This window comes from Petromyzon marinus, unplaced genomic scaffold (genome assembly GCF_048934315.1).
Source record: "Petromyzon marinus isolate PM22_M1 ecotype Great Lakes invasive population unplaced genomic scaffold, UKy_Petmar_22M1.pri1.0 PM_G_Scaffold_4, whole genome shotgun sequence".
Taxonomy (NCBI): Eukaryota; Metazoa; Chordata; class Hyperoartia; order Petromyzontiformes; family Petromyzontidae; genus Petromyzon; species Petromyzon marinus.
The window spans coordinates 2,330,794-2,353,332 of record NW_027422983.1 but is presented as its reverse complement, the minus strand read 5'-3'; the positions used below and the strand labels follow the sequence as shown (position 1 = coordinate 2,353,332).

At 45.4% G+C, this 22,539-nt stretch overlaps 3 protein-coding genes across 3 annotated transcripts; all 3 read right to left on the bottom strand.

The window, feature by feature from the left end:
* Nucleotides 1-30: 30 nt before the first annotated feature.
* LOC142916558 (uncharacterized) lies at nt 31-2,623 on the bottom strand (the record flags this gene model as incomplete). The annotated part of the gene is made up of 1 exon (XM_076061679.1): nt 31-2,623. A coding segment is annotated over one exon (1,125 nt), but the record flags the coding sequence as incomplete, so codon positions are not given.
* Nucleotides 2,624-12,920: 10,297 nt separating this feature from the next.
* On the bottom strand, nt 12,921-14,750 carry LOC142916557 (uncharacterized). Its single transcript, XM_076061678.1, has one exon. The coding sequence runs from the start codon at nt 14,748-14,750 to the stop codon at nt 13,437-13,439; it is 1,314 nt and encodes a 437-aa protein (XP_075917793.1). The 3' UTR covers nt 12,921-13,436.
* A 5,207-nt stretch (nt 14,751-19,957) lies between these two features.
* LOC142916556 (uncharacterized) lies at nt 19,958-21,866 on the bottom strand. The gene has a single exon (XM_076061677.1). The coding sequence runs from the start codon at nt 21,864-21,866 to the stop codon at nt 20,685-20,687; it is 1,182 nt and encodes a 393-aa protein (XP_075917792.1). The 3' UTR covers nt 19,958-20,684.
* Nucleotides 21,867-22,539: the final 673 nt, after the last annotated feature.

Below are 22,539 nucleotides of genomic sequence, written 5' to 3'. Positions count from 1 at the left end.
TAAATTGATACAAGCTTTTAATGAGGAAATAAAATCATCTAATTCAAAACACAACACAATTCAAAGATGTTTCATTTTAAAACTTCAAAACGGAGCATGGGGCACTTGCGTGAATGCGTCCTTAGTGTGCAAATGTTGTGACTTTCCTGGCCTGAAGGCCGTCAATGTGTTGGACCCTTAAATGGTGCACAGCGTCTCAACAACAGCAGTGGGGTTTGCTTCAACCGATGGTTACGAACATCCAGACGTGAATCAGCAAGGTGCATTTCTAGTCCCAGTTAGACAAAATCTACGTCAACACGTAAGACAAAACTACAATTCGTGTTGTAGAGAATGTACCTCCTCCTATACGTGTAGCTTTTAATTGGTATGCCTTGTAACTGATGAATGATCCGAGCGTGCTACCTATTTCAAAGACAATGAGTTGCTCCAGATGCTTCGTGGAACACAAAAACACCATTTCACCTGTATCACAAGAACAACGCGTCTCACCTGAGTTCTCTGTACAGGTTACTTTCAAACACACACACACACTTTGTCCTAACATCACTTATTCAATGTTTGACCCTTACAGATCAAATGTTACAAGTATGCACAAAATCAGACAAGTATACATTCTAAAATATTGAGAGGCATATTAACAAAATTGGATTACTTCAGTGAAATATACTGCATCACGTTACATCGTATTAACAAGAAGTTTTTTTTAAAAAGTTGCAGTCTTCTTCACAGTGCATGTAAAACATACTATTGTGTAATTCAAAACGAGTAGGCCATTGCATGCTGGCGTCTGAGTGAAATTGTAGCAAATTTTAAACATTACCTACAAACTACACAACTGAGATGACACATCAATCATCGCCCCCTACTGACAGGCTCTTGTCCACATGCAGGCCGGTGCAGGGCCACCACCTTGTGCCACACAGGGGCAGCTGCTACTTGGGGATGCTCTTCGAGTGTTTCAGAAGAGGTACGACACAAAACTCCGAGTTGCTGAGGCGATTAAGCAAGCACCGTGTAAAATCAATTATGATAACATAGTGAATGCTTGGGAGCTTATTGGCTCTTGCTCCTGGTTAGAGATCTACCCAACCCACAGGCCCACAAAGTGTTCAACTTCACATTCTTGTCATTAAAGGCCTGTGACAAAGGTGCATCTATTGTAGCGACATCGTCTCTGGCTTACACATCTACCGGGTCTCCACTTGACTTTGGATTGTCTCGGAGGAAGTCCACCCACACCTCCACTTCCACAAACTGCTGGGAGTTGCCTCGCTCTGCCTCACAGTCAGAATTCTCCTCCTGCTTCACGTTGCCTCCATTGATGTGAAGGTCCCATTTTGGAATTTAATCTTCATCTTCACATTTCACCTTCACTTCTTCCCTCTTCACCATCACCTCTTCATATTTCACCTCGATACCTTTAAGAGTGTCCAAGCTGGGATTTTTGTCCGGTTCTTGTTTCATGAGCGATGGGCTTATTGTGGCACTTTGACTTTCACAAGCTGATTTCAGATTCCACTCCTTGCAGATCTTCTGATGCTTCCGTGTTCTCTGGTGTGATGACTGTGCAAACATCATCCCACACAGAGTGTACCTCAAGGGTTTCTCTCCTGTGTGTTCTCTGGTGTACTTGAAGATTTGATGAATGTGCAAATGCCTTCCCGCACACACTGCACTTGAAGGGTTTCTCTCCCGTGTGTACTCTGGTGTTTTTTAAGAGCAGATGAATGTGAAAATGCCTTCCTACAAACACTGCACTTGAAGGGGTTCTCTCCCGTGTATGTTCTCTGGTGTGATTTAAGACCAGATGACTGTGAAAATGCCTTCCCACACACACTGCACTTGAAGGGTGTCTCTCCCGTGTGTGTTTTCTGGTGTGTTTTAAGAGCGGATGACTGTGAAAATGTCTTCCCACACACACTGCACTTGAAGGGTTTCTCTCCCGTGTGTGTTGTCTGGTGTTTTTTAAGAGCAGATGACCGTGAAAATGTCTTCCCACAAACACTGCACTTGAAGGGTTTCTCTCCCGTGTGTTCTCTGGTGTTTTATTAGATGAATCTGAAAATGCCTTCCCATACACACTGCACTTGAAGGGTTTCTCTCCCGTGTGTGTTCTCTGGTGTTTTTTAAGAGTAGATGAATCTGAAAATGTCTTCCCACACACACTGCACCTGAAGGGTTTCTCTCCCGTGTGTGTTCTCTGGTGTTTTTTAAGAGCAGATGAATCAGAAAATGTCTTCCCACACACACTGCACAAGAAGGGTTTCTCTCCCGTGTGTGTTCTCTGGTGTGTTTTAAGAGCAGATGACCATGAAAATGTCTTCCCACACACACTGCACCTGAAGGGTTTCTCTCCCGTGTGTGTTCTCTGGTGTGTTTTAAGAGTAGATGAATCTGAAAATGTCTTCCCACACACACTGCATTTGAAGGGTTTCTCTCCCGTGTGTTTTCTGGTGTGTTTTAAGAGCAAATGAACCTGAAAATGTCTTCGGACACACACTGCACCTGAAGGGTTTCTCTCCCGTGTGTGTTCTCTGGTGTCTTTGAAGATGAGATGAATCTGAAAATGCCTTCCCACACACACTGCACTTGAAGGGTTTCTCTCCTGTGTGTGTTCTCTGGTGTGTTTAAGAGCAAATTAATCTGAAAATGCCTTCCCACACACACTGCACTTGAAGGGTTTCTCTCCCGTGTGTGTTCTCTGGTGTCTTTGAAGATGAGATGAATCTGAAAATGCCTTCCCACACACACTGCACTTGAAGGGTTTCTCTCCCGTGTGTGTTCTCTGGTGTGTTTTAAGAGCAAATGAATCTGAAAATGCCTTCCCACACACACTGCACTTGAAGGGTTTCTCTCCCGTGTGTGTTCTCTGGTGTTTTTTAAGAGTAGATGAATCTGAAAATGCCTTCCCACACACACTGCACTTGAAAGGTTTCTCTCCCGTGTGTGTTCTCTGGTGTGTTTTAAAAGCAGATGAATCTGAAAATGTCTTCCCACACACACTGCACTTGAAGGGTTTCTCTCCCGTGTGTGTTCTCTGATGAATTTTAAGAGCAGATGACTGTGAAAATGCCTTCCCACACACAGTGCACTTGAAGGGTTTCTCTCCCGTGTGTGTTCTCTGGTGTTTTTTAAGAGTCGATGAATCTGAAAATGCCTTCCCACACACACTGCACTTGAAGGGTTTCTCTCCCGTGTGTGTTCTCTGGTGTGTTTAAGAGCAAATGAATCTGAAAATGCCTTCCCACACACACTGCACTTGAAGGGTTTCTCTCCCGTGTGTGTTCTCTGGTGTCTTTGAAGATGAGATGAATCTGAAAATGCCTTCCCACACACACTGCACTTGAAGGGTTTCTCTCCCGTGTGTGTTCTCTGGTGTGTTTTAAGAGCAAATGAATCTGAAAATGCCTTCCCACACACACTGCACTTGAAGGGTTTCTCTCCCGTGTGTGTTCTCTGGTGTTTTTTAAGAGTAGATGAATCTGAAAATGCCTTCCCACACACACTGCACTTGAAAGGTTTCTCTCCCGTGTGTGTTCTCTGGTGTGTTTTAAAAGCAGATGAATCTGAAAATGTCTTCCCACACACACTGCACTTGAAGGGTTTCTCTCCCGTGTGTGTTCTCTGGTGAATTTTAAGAGCAGATGACTGTGAAAATGCCTTCCCACACACAGTGCACTTGAAGGGTTTCTCTCCCATGTGTGTTCTCTGGTGTTTTTAAGAGTCGATGAATCTGAAAATGCCTTGTCACACACAGTGCACTTGAAGGGTTTCTCTCCTGTGCGAGTTCCCTGGTGCTGTGTCAAATTTCCAGTCCAATCAGTGCTGTATGCAGGCTGGTCGCATTGTTGACTTGTCGTCCCGGCTTGCTGTGCTGAGTGCATTTGCTCCATCAGACCAGCGTGAGCTGCAGACAGAAAATAAGAATATCCACACCATCGACACGTCAGTATCGAGCCATGGAGGAATGAATATATACAGTCACACGTGACTTACACGTCTATATTCATTCATGTATTCATGACTAGCTGTACTACCCGGCTTCGACCGGGACTTGGATCCACCACGTTCGGCCGCCTTTGTCTCCCCAGTGGCGATGTTCATACCACAGCAGTTACTCGTTTTAGGCTGAGTCGACCTACGGGAGACCCAGAAGCGGTTGAAATAACTGTCGCCGGTGGTGGCCGTGAGCGAGAATCGAACTCGGGTCGCCGGGTTCGTAGCGTAGCGTAGCGCTAACCGCTACACGATAATGCGTTACGCTTCCACACACACACAGACACACACACAGACACACACAGATACACACACACACACAGACACACACACAGACACACACAGACACACAGACAACGCTAACCGCTACACTACAATGCGTGACGCTTCCACGTGCGCGGGTCACGTGACAGATTTGACGTCACAGCTCACTTGCCGTGCAAAAAATCTATACATTATTGAGCTCCCCCCCCGCTAAAACAACACAAAAGTGTATTTGTATAATGTTTGCACGGTGTACAGTCTGGAAAGTACCCACATGGCAAATTTCCAGTTTGTTGCATGTCGGGAAGTACGCTAAACATTTTGAACAGACAACACACACAATCACAACTTTGCCTTTTATATATATTTGGAGATGCAGTGAAAAACTTTCCCAAATTCATCACGCGGTTTCAGTTTTTTGATTTTCAGTTTGATTTATTTTGGTTATAGTCCCGTGAGCCATTCGGCTCTTGAATCGGGTGCAACCACAACAAGCAACAAAACAAAAACACGACCAAGAAAAACATCTTACAGTGACTATGTGTGACTGTGCAAACAGCACTGTCATGGCACGCAATGAGAGGGCAAATGTCATAAATATTCCTGTAAGCCCTCGCATCTTCAACATTAATGTTGCCATAGAAACGTTGTGGGGTGTTTTGCTTCATTGTAAAAAAGATATTATCTGTTATTTTAATTTTATTTTCTATCTACGTGACTTTACCGAAAGAACCAAGAATATTAATTCCTGCAGTCACCAAAGTTTTAAGTCAAAAATTCACACACGTTGACAAAGCCTCACCTTGTGTTGTTGTGGGCAGGTCGCTTCTGATAACAAGAGCGGTATAGCAGCTCAAGCGGGCTTGGCCTGCTAACAAAAGAAAATGAAAACTGCGTGAATATTTACAATAAAACAAAGTTACAAAGTGGCGAGCCGGGTGAAGACAAATTAAATTTAAGCGAGATAATTAAAGTGAATGCAATCAGGCGAGGGCAGGAGGCAAGGCCCCGCGTGGCTAGGCCCCGCGTTGTAAAGTTCCAACCTGGACATCGATTCCCATGCTCGCTGCTACTCAACTGACATCCCTACGAGAGAGAGAGGCTCTACCTTGGTAAACAACAACTACCACCACCACCAACACGATAATAATTTCTCAACTCGGATTTCAGTGCAAGAGCGAAGCGATCGCTTCCTGTTACTTCGTGACGTCACGCGGCAGCTGCAGGTGACATGACGTCACGTCCGGGGTACAAGACACTCCTCTCCCACGAGCGGCTCCGTAACTGAATAAATTATGTTAATGAGCCCGGGCCATATGTCGAGAGATGGGGGCGTGGCTGCTGAACCCGTCCCAATAAACTCGCGACGGCTTTCACGAAAACATGTTAATGAGCCACCAGTCACTGGGCGTAGCTTTGCCCAAATAAGGATTGTACCAGAACAGATATCGGCAGTAACCAACCAGAGGTGACGTCACGCTCAAGGGCGCGGTGGACGGGGGTGGGGTGAATACCTTGGTGACATGACGTCACTAGCGAGGCACACCTCCCCCTGGCGTTTCACAGCGATGAGGTCATGCTGAGTGGTGACGTCACAGAGCGGGAATGGAGTTTAAGTTGATTTAGATTCATTTTCCATTGCTCCATCTCTTGAACAGAGACCCCTTGCGTGCGTGAGCTCAGCAACTACAACGTGGACATTACTGTGTGTACACACTGTTTCTGTGTGTACACACTGTTTCTGTGTGTACACTATGTGTATACACTGAGTGTGTGTACACTATGTGTATACACACTGTGTGTATACACTGTGTGTGTGTACTCTGTGTGTGTACACTGTGTGTATACACTGTGTCTACATTGTGTGTGTGTACACTGTGTGTGTACACTGTGTGTGTGTACACTGTGTGTGTGTACACACTGTGCCTGTATCTCTGTGTGTGCCTGAGTCTGTGTGTGTGCCTGTGTGTGACACCTGATGATTGCTTGTGTTGCAGTCGAAACGTCGTGAGAATTTAATTGTTTTATATTTTTGTTATTTTGTTTCCCTTCTACATGACTTTACCGAAAGAACCAAGAATAAATATCAGCTCTATGTTTTCAAGTAAATACAATTTGGGTAGTGAATAAATTATAGTCTAAAGAAGCTACACATGACGAATTGTAGGCAATTATAGTTATAATCAGACTTTTTTAAACAATCACGTGGTCCCTGTAGTCGCCGTTAGAGACGCAAAATCTGCTTGAAAACAGTTCAACATATATGAATACATTGATTCAAATAAGCAGAGTTAATTTCCTATTCATGGCATGCCAGCTATGTTTCAGTTTTCGATATCAACATCACCTTATAAAAGAATAACATTTAAAAAATAAGTGCACAACTTTATCCGTGATTAACGCTGCACTTTCTGTCGTATTCCTGCAGGGGGCGGTGTAAACCTACACCCGCCCCCTGCATGCGAACGACGGACGCGCAGGGACAGACGTTCGATTACGTTGGAATCGATCTGCAGACGGCCAGCAGCTCCGTGTTGCCTTATCTCGATCCCGCAATCCCCTACCAGGTGAAAGTCCGCATCGAACCGAACCCCCGGCAAGGCCGTCTACTTAACGACGAGAGAAAATTCACACGAAATGTCCTTTTCAACGAAGTCTTCCAGATGTAAAATGACCTTTTAATGAAGAAATAATGTAAATCAAAACACAACACGATTCAAAGATGTTTCATTTTAAAACTTCAAAACGGAGCATGGGGTACTTGCGTGAATGCGTCCTTCGTGTACAAATGTTGTGACTTTCCTGGCCTGAAGGCCGTCAATGTGTTGGACCCTTATTGGTGCCCAGCATCTCAACAGCAGTGGGGTGTGCTTCAACCGATAGGTACGAACATCCAGACGTCAATCAGCAAGGAGCACTTCCAGTCCCAGTTAGACAAAATCTACGTCAACACGTAAGACAAAACTACAATTCGTGTTGTAGAGAATGTACCTCCTCCTATACGTGTAACTTTCAAGTGGTATGCCTTGTAACTGATGAATGATCCAAGCGTGCTCCCTATTTCAAAGACAATGAGTTGTTCCAGAGGCAGACGCTTCGTGAAACACAAAACTACCCTTTGACCTGCATCACAAGAACAACGGGTCTCACCCGAGTTCTATGTACAGGTTACTTTCAAACGCACACACACGTTGTCCTAACATCACTTATTCAATGTTTGACCCTCAGACAAAATGTGACATGCACGCGCACAATCAGACAAGTATTCATTCTAAATAATTGACGGGCATATTAACAACATTGAATTACTGCAGCGAAATTGACTGCATCACGTTACATCGTATTAACAAGAAGCTATTTTAAAAATACGCACCGTCTGCTTAACAGTGTATGTACACCGTACTATTGTTGCGTCATTCAAAACGAGTAGGCCGTTGCATGCTGGCGTCTGGGTCAAAATGTAGCAAATTCTAAACATTACGCTACAAATAATAGATCACGGCACTTCGATGGCAACACAAGCAATCGTCATCAGGTGGGACAAGCACAGCAGCAATAAGAAACTGCTGGAGTAGGCGCCTACTACTTCAGCAGTTTCTCTTGCTGTGGTTGTCCCACCTGATGACGATTGCTTGTGTTGTGATCTAAACGCCGTGATCTGTTGTTTCTACCCACGTGGTGACTTCACTGAAAGAACTCAAGAGTGTGGATTCCTGCAGTCACGAAAGTTTTGAATCAAGATTACCTACAAACTACACAACTGAGATGACGCATCAATCATCCCCCCCTACTGACAGGCTCTTGTCCACATGCAGGCCGGTGCAGGGCCACCACCTTGTGCCACACAGGGGCAGCTGCTACTTGGGGATGCTCTTCGAGTGCTTCAGACGAGGTACAAAACTCCGAGTTGCTGAGGCGGTTAAGCAAGCACCGTGTAAATGCAATTATTATGATAAAATAGTGAATGCTTGGGGGCTTATTGTCTCTCGTTCCTGGTGAGAGATTGACCCAACCCACAGGTCCACAAAGACTGGCTGCTCTTACTCTGCAGGATGAACCTAGGAGCTGAGTGTTCAACTTCACATTCTTGTCATTAAAGGCCTGTGACAAAGGTGCATCTATTGTAGCGACATTGTCTCTGGCTTACACATCTACCGGGTCTCCACTTGACTTTGTATTGTCTAGGAAGTCCACCCACACCTCCACTTCCACAAACTGCTGGGAGTTGCCTCGCTCTGCCTCACAGTCAGAATTGTCCTCCTGCTTCACGTTGCCTCCATCGATGTGAAGGTCCCATTTTGGAGTTTCATCTTCATCTTCACATTTCACCTTCACTTCTTCACTCTTCACCATCACCTCTTCCCTCTTCACCATCACTTCTTCCCTCTTCACCATCACTTCTTCCCTCTTCACCATCACCTCTTCATATTTCACCTCGATACCTTTAAAAGTGTCCAAGCTGGGATTTTCTTCCGGTTCTTGTTTCAAGAGGGATGGGCTTATTTTGGCACTTTGACTTTCACAAGCTGATTTCAGACTCCACTCCTTGTGGATCTTCTGATGCTTCTGTGTTTTCCGGTGTTCTATAAGATGTGATTGCTGTGCAAACGCCTTCCCGCACGGAGTGCACCTGAAGGGTTTCTCTCCCGTGTGTGTTCTCTGGTGTATTACAAGAGTAGATGAAAGTGTAAACGCCTTCCCACACAGAGTACACTTGAAGGGTTTCTCTCCCGTGTGTGTTCTCTGGTGTGCTACAAGAGCAGATGACTGCGCAAATGCCTTCCCACACACACTGCACTTGAAGGGTTTCTCTCCCGTGTGTGTTCTCTGGTGATCTACAAGAGCAGATGACCGTGTAAATGCCTTCCCACACACACTGCACTTGAAGGGTTTCTCTCCTGTGTGTGTTCTCTGGTGTGTTACAAGAGCAGATGACTGTGAAAATGCCTTCACACACACACTGCACTTGAAGGGTTTCTCTCCCGTGTGAGTTCTCTGGTGTTCTACAAGAGCAGATGACTGTGAAAATGCCTTCACACACACACTGCACTTGAAAGGTTTCTCTCCCGTGTGTGTTCTCTGGTGTATTTTAAGAGCAGATGGCCATGCAAAAGCCTTCCCACACACACTGCATTTGAAGGGTTTCTCTCCTGTGCGAGTTCTCTGGTGCCGTGTCAAATTTCCAGTCCGATCCGTGCTGTATGCACGCTGGTCGCATTGTTGACTTGTCGTACCGAGCTGTGCCGACTGCCTTTGCTCCATCAGACCAGCGTCAGCTGCAGACAGAAAAAAATAATATCCACACCATCTACACGTCAGTATCGATGCACAGAGGAATGCATATATAGTCACATGTGACTTACACGTCTATACTTATTCATATATTCAGGATGTAGTAAAAAAGTGTCCCAAATTCATCACAGGGCTGTTATGGCACACAATGAGAGGGCAAATGGTTACACACATGCCTTGAAGCCCTCGTATCTTCAAGATGAATGTTAACCCAAAACTCCGAGCACACAATTTCGGCTGTCTGGCTACAAAAGGAATATTTATGAGAGCTAAATTCAGCTGACATAGCAAAGGGTGTTGAAAACAATACTATTTGTGTTATGCAGAAATTCATAAATTAATGTTCAATCGCAACTTAGAGGTGTGAATCCAGGCTCAGATGTCCTTAAATGCTGGGATGAACAGTTCCGACTTCAGTTGCATGTGTGTGCTGTGTTAACTTCCTGTTTCCATTCATATAAAGAGTTCCAGAGGAAAACAAAAGTAAACTATTGTTACGCTATAACCTCCGTGTTCAACAGAGTTAATAGACGTTACTGCAAACACAAACTGTACACTGTCACTGGGTAAACAGGCGGTGGCGTGTCTAGAATCACGCCTGGCCACCTTCATCTGCTTGGCATGAATACTTCCTCGCTCCACCAAGTAATTAATTGAGGATCAACGAACATATTCGAGGCTAACTGGAGTTTGCCTGTCTCTCTCCGTGGTGAGATGTTAACTACCTCACCTGGTGTACAGGAAGTCGTGGGTTCGATCCCGACCCTGACGCCTGCTGTATATTTGGAGTTTGCGCGTCTCTCCGCTGAGCGTCTTTGACCGATAGACATTGACACACGTATTCTTGTTGATTTCGGTAAAGTTACGTAGATAGAAAATAACAATAACAGATAATACAATTACATTAAATAAAGACCACTTGTGTTGCGATCAAAACGACGCGAGTTGTTTTTCTTTATTTGAAGTTATTCATTTATTTCATTGTTATTTTTATTCAATTTTCTATCTACATGACTTTACCGAAAGAACCAAGAATATTAATTCCTGCAGTCACCAAAGTTTTAAGTCAAAACATTCACACACGTTGACAAAGCCCCACCTTGTGTTGTTGTGGGCAGGTCGCTTCTGATAACAAGAGCGCTATAGCAGCTCAGGCGGGCTTGGCCTGCTAACAAAAAAAACTGCGTGAATATTGACAATAAAACAAAGTTACAAAGTGGCGAGCCGGGTGAAGACAAATTAAACTTAAGTGAGATCATTAAAGTGAACGCAATCAGGCGAGGGCAGGAGGCAAGGCCCCGCGTGGCTAGGCCCCGCGCTGTAAAGTTCCAACCTGGACATCCATTCCCATGCTCGCTGCTACTCAACTGACATCCCTACGAGAGAGAGAGCGAGGCTCTACCTTGGTAAACAACAACAACAACCACCACCACAACCACCACCACCACAATCGCAATGAGAATTTCTCACCTCGGATTCCAGTGCAGGAAGCGATAGCTTCCTGTTACCTAGTGACGTCACGCGGCAGCAGGCGTCGTGACGTCACTTCCGGGGTACGAGACACGCTCCTCCCACAATGAGCGGCTCCGTAAATAAATAAATAAGAGGTTGAATAAATTATGTTAATGTTGCGCCCAAATGTCGTGAGTGCTGAACCCGTCGCAATAAACTCGCGACGGCTTTACCGGATACATCATGTTAATCAGCCGCCAGTCACTGGGCGTAGCTTTGCCCAAATAAGGATTGCCACTGGAACGATATCGGCAGTGACCCAAGCGGAGGTGACGTCATGTTCAAGAGCGCGGTGGACGGGGGAGGGGTGAATAATTTGGTGACATGACGTCACTCGCAAGGTACACCTCCCCCTGGCGTTTCACGCAGGGTGGTGACGTCACAGAGTTGGAGTTTAAGTTAATTTAGATTCATTTTCCATTGCTCCCTCCCTTTGGTGTGTGAGCTCAGCTACAACAACGTGGACATTATTGTGTATACACTGTGTGTACACTGTGTGTGTGCACTGTGTATGTACACTGTGTGTATACACTGTGTGTCACTGTGTGTCGCTGTGTCACTGTATCACTGTGTGTGAGTACACTGTGTGTGTGTACACTGTGTGTGTACACTGTGTGTGTGTACACAATGTGTGTATGTACACTGTGTGTGTACACTGTGTGTGTGTACACAATGTGTGTATGTACACTGTGTGTGTGTACACTGTGTGTACACAATGTGTTTGTACACTGTATGTGTACACAATGTGTGTGTACACTGTGTGTGTACACTGTGTGTACACTGTTTGTGTCCGCATTGAACCGAACCCCCGGCAAGGCCATCTACTTAATGACGAGAGAAAATTCACACGAAATGTCCTTTTCAATGAAGTCTTCCACATGTAAATTGATACAAGCTTTTAATGAGGAAATAAAATCATCTAAGTCAAAACACAACACAATTAAAAGATGTTTCATTTTAAAACTTCAAAACGGAGCATGGGGTACTTGCGTGAATGCGTCCTTCGTGTGCAAATGTTGTGACTTTCCTGGCCTGAAGGCCGTCAATTTGTTGAACCCTTATTGGTGCACAGCGTCTCAACAACAGCAGTGGGGTTTGCTTCAACCGATAGGTAACGAACATCCAAACGTGAATCAGCAAGGATGATTTCTAGTCCCAGTTAGACAAACTCTACGTCAACACGTAAGACAAAACTACAATTCGTGTTGTAGAGAATGTAACTCCTCCTATACGTGTAACTTTCAAGTGGTATGCCTTGTAACTGATGAATGATCCGAGCGTGCTCCCTATTTCAAAGACAATGAGTTGCTCCAGAGGCAGACGCTTCGGGAAACACAAAAGTACCCTTTGACCTGTATCACAAGAACAACGGGTCTCACCCGAGTTCTCTGTACAGGTTACTTCCAAACACACACACGCACTTTGTCCTAACATCACTTATTCAATGTGTGACCCTCAGACAAAATGTTACATGCACGCGCACAATCAGACGCGGTATTCATTCTAAATTATTGACGGGCATATTAACATTGAATTACTGCAGCGAAATTGACTGCATCACGTTACATCGTATTAACAAGAAGTTATTTTACAAATACGCACCGTCTGCTTAACCGTGTATGTAAAACGTACTATTGTTGCGTCATTCAAAACGAGTAGGCCGTTGCATGCTGGCGTCTGGGTCAAAATGTAGCAAATTCTAAACATCACGCTACAAATAATAGATCACGGCGTTTCGATGGCAACACAAGCAATCGTCATCAGGTGGGACAAGCACAGCAGCAATAAGAACAAACTGCTGGAGTAGGCGCCTACTACTTCAGCAGTTTCTCTTGCTGTGGTTGTCCCACCTGATGACGATTGCTTGTGTTGTGATCTAAACGCCGTGATCTGTTATGTTTCTACCCAAGTGGTGACTTTACCGAAAGAACTCAAGAGTGTGGATTCCTGCAGTCACGAAAGCTTCGAATCAAGATTGCCTACAAACGACACAACTGAGATGACGCATCAATCATCGCCCCCTACTGACAGGCTCTTGTTCACATGCAGGCCGGTGCCACCACCTTGTGCCAAACAGGGGCAGCTGCTACTTGGGGATGCTCTTCGAGTGCTTCAGACGAGACACAAAACTCCGAGTTGCCGAGGAGATAAAGCAAGCACTGTGTAAATGCAATTATAATAAAATAGTGAATGCTTGGGAGCTTATTGTCTCTCGCTCCTGGTTAGAGATCTACCCAACCAACAGGTCCACAAAGACTGGCCGTTCTTACTCTGCAGGATGAACCTAAGAGCTGAGTGTCCAACTTCACATTCTTGTCATTAAAGGCCTGTGACAAAGGTGCATCTATTGGAGCGACATCGTCTCTGGCTTACACATCTACCGGGTCTCCACTTGACTTTGTATTGTCTAGGAAGTCCACCCACACCTCCACTTCCACAAACTGCTGGGAGTTGCCTCGCTCTGCCTCACAGTCAGAATTCTCCTCCTGCTTCACGATGTGAAGGTCCCATTTTGGAGTTAAATCTTCACATTTTACCTTCACTTCTTCGCTCTTCACCATCACCTCTTCACATTTCACCTTCACCTCTTCACATTTCACCTCGATACCTTTAAAAGTGTCCAAGCTGGGATTTTCTCCCGGTTCGTGTTTAATGAGGGATGGGCTCATTGCGGCACTTTGACTTTCACAAGCTGATTTCAGACTGCACTCCTTGTGGATCTTCTGATACTTCTGTGTTCTCTGGTGTACTTGAAGAGTTGATGAACGTGCAAACGACTTCCCGCACAGAGTGCACCTGAAGGGTTTCTCTCCCGTGTGTGTTCTCTGGTGTGTTTTAAGAGTAGATGACTGTGAAAATGTCTTCCCACACACAGTGCACTTGAAGGGTTTCTCTTCCGTGTGCGTTCTCTGGTGTTTTTTAAGAGTAGATGAATCTGAAAATGTCTTCCCACACACACTGCACCTGAAGGGGTTCTCTCCCGTGTGTGTTCTCTGGTGTTTTTTAAGAGTAGATGACTGTGAAAATGTCTTCCCACACACAGTGCACTTGAAGGGTTTCTCTCCCGTGTGTGTTCTCTGGTGTTTTTTAAGAGTAGATGAATCTGAAAATGTCTTCCCACACACACTGCACCTGAAGGGTTTCTCTCCCGTGTGTGTTCTCTGGTGTGTTTTAAGAGCAAATGACTGTGAAAATGTCTTCCCACACACACTGCACCTGAAGGGTTTCTCTCCCGTGTGTGTTCTCTGGTGTTTTTTAAGAGTAGATGAATCTGAAAATGTCTTCCCACACACACTGCACCTGAAGGGTTTCTCTCCGGTGTGTGTTCTCTGGTGTGTTTTAAGAGCAGATGACTGTGAAAATGTCTTCCCACACACACTGCACCTGAAGGGTTTCTCTCCCGTGTGTGTTCTCTGGTGTATTTTAAGAGCAGATGACTGTGAAAATGTCTTCCCAAACACACTGCCCTTAAAGGGTTTCTCTCCTGTGTGTGTTGTCTGGTGGGTCTCAAGAACTGATGACCATGCAAATGCCTTGTCACACACAGTGCACTTGAAGGGTTTCTCTTCTGTGCGAGTTCTCTGGTGCTGTGTCAAATTTCCAGTCCGATCCGTGCTGTATGCACGCTGGTCACATTGTTGACTTGTCGTACCGAGCAGCTGCGCTGACTGCCTTTGCTCCATCAGACCAGCGTCAGCTGCAGACAGAAAATAAGAATATCCACACCATCTACACGTCAGTAACGAGCCATGGAGGAATGAATATATACAGTCACACGTGACTTGCGCGTCTATATTCATTCACGTATTCACGACTAGCTGTACTACCCGGCTTCGCCCGGGACTTGGATCCACCACGTCCGGCCGCCTTTGTCTCCCCAGTGGCAATGTTCCCACCACAACAGTTACTCGTTTGAGGCTGAGTCGACCTAGGAGAGGCCCAGAAGCGGTTCAAATAATCGTCGCCGGTGGTGGCCGTGAGCGGGAATCGAACTCGGGTCACCGGGTTCGCAGCGCGGCGTAGCGCTAACCGCTACACTATCGCTCCCCACAACACACAAAAAAACACACAGACACACACAGACACACACACAGATACACACACAGACAACGCTAACCGCTACACTACAATGAGTGACGCTTCCACATGCGCGGGTCACGTGACAGAATTGACGTCACAGCTCACTTGCCGTGCAAAAAATCTATACATTATTGAGCTCCCCCCCCAAAAAACACAAAAGTGTATTTGTATAATGTTTGCACGGTGTACAGTCTGGAAAGTACCCACATGGCAAATTTCCAGTTTGTTGCATGTCGGGAAGTAGGCTAAACATTTTGAACAGACAACACACACAATCACAACTTTGCATATTTTTATATATATGGAGATAAACAGTAAGAGCCAATTTGTTAATCCATTGCCGGACGAGGGTCTCCCCACGCCGCCCCGGGTCGTGATTTGACCATACTTCACCACGCTCGTCCGTGTGGCGGCTTGGTGGAGGAGGGTAGCGCAGACGTGGGAGCGTAGTGACATTGTACTCTACAATGGATGTTGCCCCCACCGCTCCTATGCCGCTCACCAACGTTGCACAGTCCCGCAGCCGCCTGAAACAACAACAAAGTCCCATCACAAGGGAGAAACACACAAATAGAGATTCACTTCGAGTACACTCACCACCACGTAGCTGTCAACCCACTATCAATCAGTGCCCCTACCTTATTACAGATCAATTCAGACCATATCGGCCACCACGTGTCTTTATAAATATCAACGTTCGTCCTACGAAGTCCCATCACAATGTAGAAACACAAATAGACAATATTGTTACCAAAGCATGTTTTTTTGCCCGTATTGAAACGGCTGTACCCCGTATGGGCGTGAAAACTCAATGTCTCTGTACAAGAATACGGGGTAAACCGTACGGGTTATGACAGCTGTGATGCATCAAAAGATAACTTGACCCGTGGTTGTGTTACCTCGTTTAACCAAAGGCTTCAAACTCGCGTGGAACAGCCCGAAACCCAAAGCATGAGGACAAATACAAAGACGGGTATATCACGAGAGAAAAAAACCCCTACATATTTACCAATAACACTGCCCTTAAAAGTAAATTCTGTGGTGCATAATCGGGCAATGGGCCTTTTTCATAACGCCTTTGTTACTGACGATTGTATTTCAGCCTTTCTTCTTACGACTGCTGCCTGTGTATCTTACTGTGAAAACAGTTCCACAAAGCATGTATAAATGTTTATTTTCTTTGTGACAGACTAGGCCCGAGACGCCAGGGAGGGCCTGAATGGCCTGGATTGCCTACCGAGGAGACGCCTTCCCCGGCGGGGAGCAACCACAGCCTGCGGTGTCACCGCCGCAACGGGGGTCACACAACACCGGATTTTTTTTGTGGTCAAAATTTTAAAACCAAAACACCCACTTACCAGTTCGCGTGAGTTCAATGCTGCTCAGAGTTTTAAGGGGCGAGAGGAATTGTTCGTGCAAGTTTAGGGGTGGGTGGGTGGGGGTGGGAAGTCGTTATGTTCCGAACAGTTTAGAAGCGTCCTGGGAGCCGCGCTAGAGGCGTCAGCCATTGGCACTTGGGAGCTACCACTCCCAGCCAAGGGTTGACGCTCAAACTATCAATCTTATACTTTCACTTCCATCACATAATTTGAATCGTATTTACTCAAACAATATATGCTGAATGATCTACTGTGATAGTCACGGTCGCTCCGTTATTGTATTGCTGTTGTAGATGTATATATTTATATATTTAAAAAAAATATTACCGGGTCTGCGACCCCCCCCCCCCTATTTAAAGCGGTAAGTTGGTTTGTTCCAAATGATGACGTTCACACAACGCGATCAAAGTTCGGAACGCTCTTGCAGAATTGTACAACATTTAACTCCGACAGTTATCGCGATATGGCGATACTACGATATTACCTAATCATATCCAACAAGCGTATCGTACATTTTTTTCCACACGGCACGTGCACACACTCAAAGCACTTGCAATTCAAATTTCTATTTAAAGCTTTCGTGACTGCAGGGATTCATCTTCTTGGTTATTTTGGTAAAGTCACCACGTAGAATGGAAACAATAAAATAATAAAAAAATTATTTTGATCCCCTGCCGATTTTGTACGTTTGCCCACTGACAAAGAAATGATCAGTCTATAATTTTAATGGTAGATTTATTTGAACAGTGAGAGACAGAATAACAACAAAAATCCAGAGAAACGCATGTCAAAAATGTTATAAATTGATTTGCATTTTAATGAGTGAAATGAGTATTTGGCCCATCAGAAAGATTTCTGGCTCCCAGGTGTCTATGTGTACACTGTATGTGTGTACACTGTTTGTATACACTGTGTGTGTACACTGTGTGTGTACACTGTATACATTGCGTGTACACTGTGTGTGTATACACTGTGTGTGTGTCACTGTGTGTCACTGTGTCACTGTGTGTGTATACACTGTGTGTGTGTACACTGTGTGTATGTACACTGTGTATACCCTGTGTGTACACTGTGTGTGTGTACACTGTGTGTATACACTGTGTGTGTACCCTATGTGTGTACGCTGTGTGTACACTATGTGTATACACTGTGTGTGTACACTGCGTATGTGTACACTGTGTATAAATTGTGTGTGTACACTGTGTGTGTGTACACTGTGTGTGTGTACACTGTGTGTGTACATTGTGTACATTGTGTGTACACTGTGTGTGTACACTGTGTGTGTACACTATGTGTATACACTGTGTGTGTGTACGCTGTGTGTGTGTACACTATGTGTATACACTGTGTGTGTGTACACTGCGTATGTGTACACTGTGTGTATAAATTGTGTGTACACTGTGTGTGTACACTGTGTGTGTACACTCTGTGTGTACATTGTGTACATTGTGTGTGTACACTGTGTGTGTGTACATTGTGTGTGTGTACACTGTGTACAGACACTGTGTGTGTACACTGTGTGTGTGTACACTATGTGTATACACTGTGTGTGTGTACACTGCGTATGTGTACACTGTGTGTGTGTACAGTGTGTGTACACTGTGTGTGTGTACACTGCGTATGTGTACACTGTGTGTGTACAGTGTGTGTACATTGTGTGTGTACATTGTGTGTGTACACTGTGTGTGTGTACACTGTGTGTGTGTACACTGTATACACTGTGTGTGTGTACACTGTATACACTGTGTGTGTACACTGTGTATACCCTGTGTGTCACTATGTGTACACTGTGTGTATATACACTGTGTGTACCCTGTGTGTGTACACTGTATGTACACCGTGTGTACACTGTGTGTGTACACTGTGTATACCCTGTGTGTGTGCACTGTGTATACACTGTGTATACACTGTGTATGTGTACACTGTGTGTGTACACTGTGTGTGTGTACATTGTGTGTGCACACTGTGTGTGTACACTGTGTGTACACTGTTTGTATACACTGTGTGTGTACACTGTGTGTATACACTGTGTGTGCACACTGTGTGTGTACACTGTGTGTACACTGTTTGTATACACTGTGTGTGTACACTGTGTGTATACACTGTGTGTGTGTACACTGTGTGTATACACTGTGTGTGTCACTGTGTGTCGCTGTGTGTGTCACTGTGTCACTGTGCTTGGCACAAGCGTCGTGGTGACGTCACCGCCACTTAGCAAATGGCGGTTGTTGTGTCACTGTGTGTGTACACTGTCACTGTGTGTGTGCGTCACTGTCACTGTGTGTACACTGTGTGTGTCAGTGTCACTGTGTGCGTGTACACTGTGTATACACTGTGTGTGTACACTGTGTGTGTGTACACTGTGTGTGTACAGTGTGTGTGTGTACACTGTGTGTATACACTGTATGTGTGTACACTGTGTTCGCATTGAACCGAACCCCCGGCAAGGCCGTCTACTTAACGTTGAGAGAAAATTCACTCGAAATAACCTTTTCAATGAAGTCTTCCAGATATAAATTGATACAGGCTTTTAATGAAGAAATTAAATCATCCAATTCAAAACACAACACAATTCAAAGATGTTTCATTTTAAAAAACTTAAAAACGGAGCACCGGGTGCTTGCGTGAATGCGTCCTTCGTGTGCAAATGTTGTGACTTTCCTGGCCTGAAGGCCGTCAATGTATTGGACCCTTATTGGTGCCCAGCGTCTCCACAACAGCAGTGGGGTTTGCTTCAACCGATAGGTACGAACATCCAGACGTCAATCAGCAAGGTGCATTTCTAGTCCCAGTTAGACAAACTCTACGTCAACACGTAAGACAAAACTACAATTCGTGTTGTAGAGAATGTACCTCCTCCTATACGTGTAACTTTCAAGTGGTATGCCTTGTAACTGATGAATGATCCGAGCGTGCTCCCTATTTCAAAGACGATGAGTTGCTCCAGAGGCAGACGCTTCGTGAAACACAAAAGTACCCTTTGACCTGTATCACAAGGACAACGGGTCTCACCTGAGTTCTCTGTACAGGTTACTTCCAAAACACACACGCACTTTGTCCTAACATCACTTATTCAATGTTTGACCCTCAGACAAAATGTTACATGCCCACGCACAATCAGACATGGTATTCATTCTAAATCATTGACGGGCATATTAACATTGATTACTGCAGCGAAATTGACTGCATCACGTTACATCGTATTAAGAAGAAGTTATTTTACAAATACGCACCGTGTGCTTAACAGTGTATGTACACAGTACTATTGTTGCGTCATTCAAAACGAGTAGGCCGTTGCATGCTGGCGTCTGGGTCAAAATGTAGCAAATTTAAAACATTACGCTACAAACAATAAATCACGGCGTTTCGATGGCAACACAAGCAATCGTCATCAGGTGGGACAAGCACAGCAGCAATAAGACGAAACTGCTGGAGTAGGCGCCTACTACTTCAGCAGTTTATCTTGCTGTGGTTGTCCCACCTGATGACGATTGCTTGTGTTGTGATGTAAACGCCGTGATCTGTTATGTTTCTACCCACGTGGTGACTTTACCGAAATAACTCAAGAGTGTGGATTCCTGCAGTCACGACAGCTTCGAATCAAGATTACCTACAAAGGACACAACTGAGATGACGGATCAATCATCGCCCCCTACTGACAGGCTCTTGTCCACATGCAGGCTGGTGCAGGGCCACCACCTTGTGCCACACAGGGGCAGCTGCTACTTGGGGATGCTCTTCGAGTGCTTCAGACAAGATACAAAACTCTGAGTTGCTGAGGCGGTTAAGCAAGCACCGTGTAAATACGATTATGATAACATAGTGAATGCTTGGGGGCTTATTGTCTCTCGCTCCTGGTTAAAGATCTACCCAACCCACGGGCCAACAAAGGCTGGCCGCCCTTACTTTGCAGGTTGAACCTAGGAACTGAGTGTTCAACTTCACGTTCTTGTCATTAAAGGCCTGTGACAAAGGTGCATCTATTGTAGCGACATCATCTCAAGCTTACACATCTACCGGGTCTCCACTTGACTTTGTATTGTCTCGGAGGAAGTCCACCCACACCTCCACTTCCACAAACTGCTGGGAGTTGTCTCGCTCTGCCTCACAGTCAGAATTCTCCTCCTGCTTCACGTTGCCTCCATTTATGTGAAGATCCTATTTTCGAGTTGAATCTTCATCCTCACATTTTACCTTCACTTCTTCGCTCTTCACCATCACTTCTTCACATTTCACCTTCACCTCTTCACATTTCACCTCGATACCTTTAAAAGTGTCCAAGCTGGGATTTTCTCCCGGTTCGTGTTTAATGAGGGATGGGCTCATTGCGGCACTTTGACTTTCACAAGCTGATTTCAGACTGCACTCCTTGTGGATCTTCTGATACTTCTGTGTTCTCTGGTGTACTTGAAGAGTTGATGAACGTGCAAACGACTTCCCGCACAGAGTGCACCTGAAGGGTTTCTCTCCCGTGTGTGTTCTCTGGTGTGTTTTAAGAGTAGATGACTGTGAAAATGTCTTCCCACACACAGTGCACTTGAAGGGTTTCTCTTCCGTGTGCGTTCTCTGGTGTTTTTTAAGAGTAGATGAATCTGAAAATGTCTTCCCACACACACTGCACCTGAAGGGGTTCTCTCCCGTGTGTGTTCTCTGGTGTTTTTTAAGAGTAGATGACTGTGAAAATGTCTTCCCACACACAGTGCACTTGAAGGGTTTCTCTCCCGTGTGTGTTCTCTGGTGTTTTTTAAGAGTAGATGAATCTGAAAATGTCTTCCCACACACACTGCACCTGAAGGGTTTCTCTCCCGTGTGTGTTCTCTGGTGCGTTTTAAGAGCAAATGACTGTGAAAATGTCTTCCCACACACACTGCACCTGAAGGGTTTCTCTCCCGTGTGTGTTCTCTGGTGTTTTTTAAGAGTAGATGAATCTGAAAATGTCTTCCCACACACACTGCACCTGAAGGGTTTCTCTCCGGTGTGTGTTCTCTGGTGTGTTTTAAGAGCAGATGACTGTGAAAATGTCTTCCCACACACACTGCACCTGAAGGGTTTCTCTCCCGTGTGTGTTCTCTGGTGTATTTTAAGAGCAGATGACTGTGAAAATGTCTTCCCAAACACACTGCCCTTAAAGGGTTTCTCTCCTGTGTGTGTTGTCTGGTGGGTCTCAAGAACTGATGACCATGCAAATGCCTTGTCACACACAGTGCACTTGAAGGGTTTCTCTTCTGTGCGAGTTCTCTGGTGCTGTGTCAAATTTCCAGTCCGATCCGTGCTGTATGCACGCTGGTCACATTGTTGACTTGTCGTACCGAGCAGCTGCGCTGACTGCCTTTGCTCCATCAGACCAGCGTCAGCTGCAGACAGAAAATAAGAATATCCACACCATCTACACGTCAGTAACGAGCCATGGAGGAATGAATATATACAGTCACACGTGACTTGCGCGTCTATATTCATTCACGTATTCACGACTAGCTGTACTACCCGGCTTCGCCCGGGACTTGGATCCACCACGTCCGGCCGCCTTTGTCTCCCCAGTGGCAATGTTCCCACCACAACAGTTACTCGTTTGAGGCTGAGTCGACCTAGGAGAGGCCCAGAAGCGGTTCAAATAATCGTCGCCGGTGGTGGCCGTGAGCGGGAATCGAACTCGGGTCACCGGGTTCGCAGCGCGGCGTAGCGCTAACCGCTACACTATCGCTCCCCACAACACACAAAAAAACACACAGACACACACAGACACACACACAGATACACACACAGACAACGCTAACCGCTACACTACAATGAGTGACGCTTCCACATGCGCGGGTCACGTGACAGAATTGACGTCACAGCTCACTTGCCGTGCAAAAAATCTATACATTATTGAGCTCCCCCCCCAAAAAACACAAAAGTGTATTTGTATAATGTTTGCACGGTGTACAGTCTGGAAAGTACCCACATGGCAAATTTCCAGTTTGTTGCATGTCGGGAAGTAGGCTAAACATTTTGAACAGACAACACACACAAT

Bases quoted from the DNA above. Each gene is read 5' to 3' on its own strand.
- LOC142916557 (XM_076061678.1), bottom strand. From the start codon at position 14,750: ATGGAGCAAAGGCAGTCAGCGCAGCTGCTCGGTACGACAAGTCAACAA.
- LOC142916556 (XM_076061677.1), bottom strand. From the start codon at position 21,866: ATGGAGCAAAGGCAGTCAGCGCAGCTGCTCGGTACGACAAGTCAACAA.